The following is a 1,467-nucleotide window of genomic DNA, read 5'->3' as shown; positions in this document are numbered from 1 at the left end:
CGCACTCTACTAAATGCTACTGTGATTGAACACGTGCGCTGTGTACACATCTCACGGGGAATCCCGAGCTTATGTGCTGACTTGCTGCACACGCACACTGTGTCTGTGTTTCTTAATTAATTTTTCTTAAATTAAAGTTTTATCTACGGAAAATTGTATTTGAGTGAAAGTTTCACAGTTTCAGAAAGATTTAATTTTCCATATTCGTAAATTACAAGTGAGTGTATAATTTAGATTATTATAAATGAACATAAATTTAAAAAAATTATAGGCTTATAATGTCGAAAGATGTTAAAAGAAAAGTTATTTCTTTAGAAACTAAAATCAAAATTTTGGATCGCTTACGAAAGGGAGATAGAGTAGTAGGTGTTGCAAAATCATATAGCATGAACGAAGCTACAATAAGAACTATTAGAAAAAATGAAAACACAATTAGAGTGTTGCAGCTGGCAATACCACGAGTATGGGCACAACATCATACACCAGAAATATCGCAATGGAAAAAATGGAGAAAGCGTTAATGCTTTGGATAGAAGATCAAACACAAACAAATTTGTTCAATCCCTTTGAACAAATTTAAGTTCAAAGGGATTGCCTTTTAAAGTGCTTTTGTTAATTGACAATGCGCCGGGTCACCCACAAGATCTAGAATATGAGAACGTTGAAGTAAAATTTTTACCAAAAAATACAACTTCATTATTACAACCATTGGACCAAGGCATAATTTCTACTTTTAAAGCTTTGTACATAAAACGAGCCTTTACATACATTTTGGAACAAATGAAGAACAATGAATCTTTAACAGTTATTAGTGCTTGGAAAAATTTTACAATATTAGACTGTGTGAAGCATATCGCCTTATCATACACTGCGATTAAGCAAACAACGCTCAATAGCTGTTGGAAAAAATTGTGGCCAAATGTAGTCAAAAATGAACATTCCATTTCAACGTTAAATGATGAATATTCGCAGATAGTACAGATGGCGCATTCATTGGGTGGAGAAGGTTTTGATGATTTTACTGAAGATGATATCGCAGAGTTAATGGCTGATAAAGAACTAAGTAAGGATGATTTAGTTAACTTAGTTTGCGAAAGTGAGTCTGACAAATCTGATGAAGAGGAATTAGTACCAGTAACATTCACTGCTAAAGTCATCCGCGAAGGGCTCGCATTGGGAAGAAAGCTGGGTAATCATTTTATTCAAAATGACACAAACGTTGAAAGGGCTTTACGATTCCAACGTGACATAAATCGCTGCTTGGCTCAATATGAAGAAGTTTACAAAGATCTTACAAAAAATTCGAAGCAATTGTTAATAACCGATTTTATTACCAACTCTCAGAATGTAAATATTTCTGCTTCAAACATCGAATCGGCACAAATAACTTCGAGTGATGAAAGTAAATTCGAACCTTCGATTCCGAAAAAAAGAATGAGAGTAATTTCTGACAGTGATGAAGGATAA

At 33.9% G+C, this 1,467-nt stretch overlaps 1 protein-coding gene across 1 annotated transcript; it reads left to right on the top strand.

The window, feature by feature from the left end:
- The first annotated feature begins 780 nt into the window (after positions 1-780).
- Positions 781-1,467, top strand: LOC111429358 (tigger transposable element-derived protein 1-like). Its single transcript, XM_023065248.2, has one exon. It carries the CDS (start codon positions 781-783, stop codon positions 1,465-1,467), a length of 687 nt encoding a protein of 228 aa, XP_022921016.2.

The sequence above is a fragment of the Onthophagus taurus genome, chromosome 11 (genome assembly GCF_036711975.1).
Source record: "Onthophagus taurus isolate NC chromosome 11, IU_Otau_3.0, whole genome shotgun sequence".
Lineage (NCBI taxonomy): Eukaryota > Metazoa > Arthropoda > Insecta > Coleoptera > Scarabaeidae > Onthophagus > Onthophagus taurus.
This window is presented reverse-complemented; position numbering and strand designations above follow the sequence as displayed.

Coding starts and splice junctions, on each gene's coding strand:
- LOC111429358 (XM_023065248.2), top strand. CDS start 781: ATGAAGAACAATGAATCTTTAACAGTTATTAGTGCTTGGAAAAATTTT.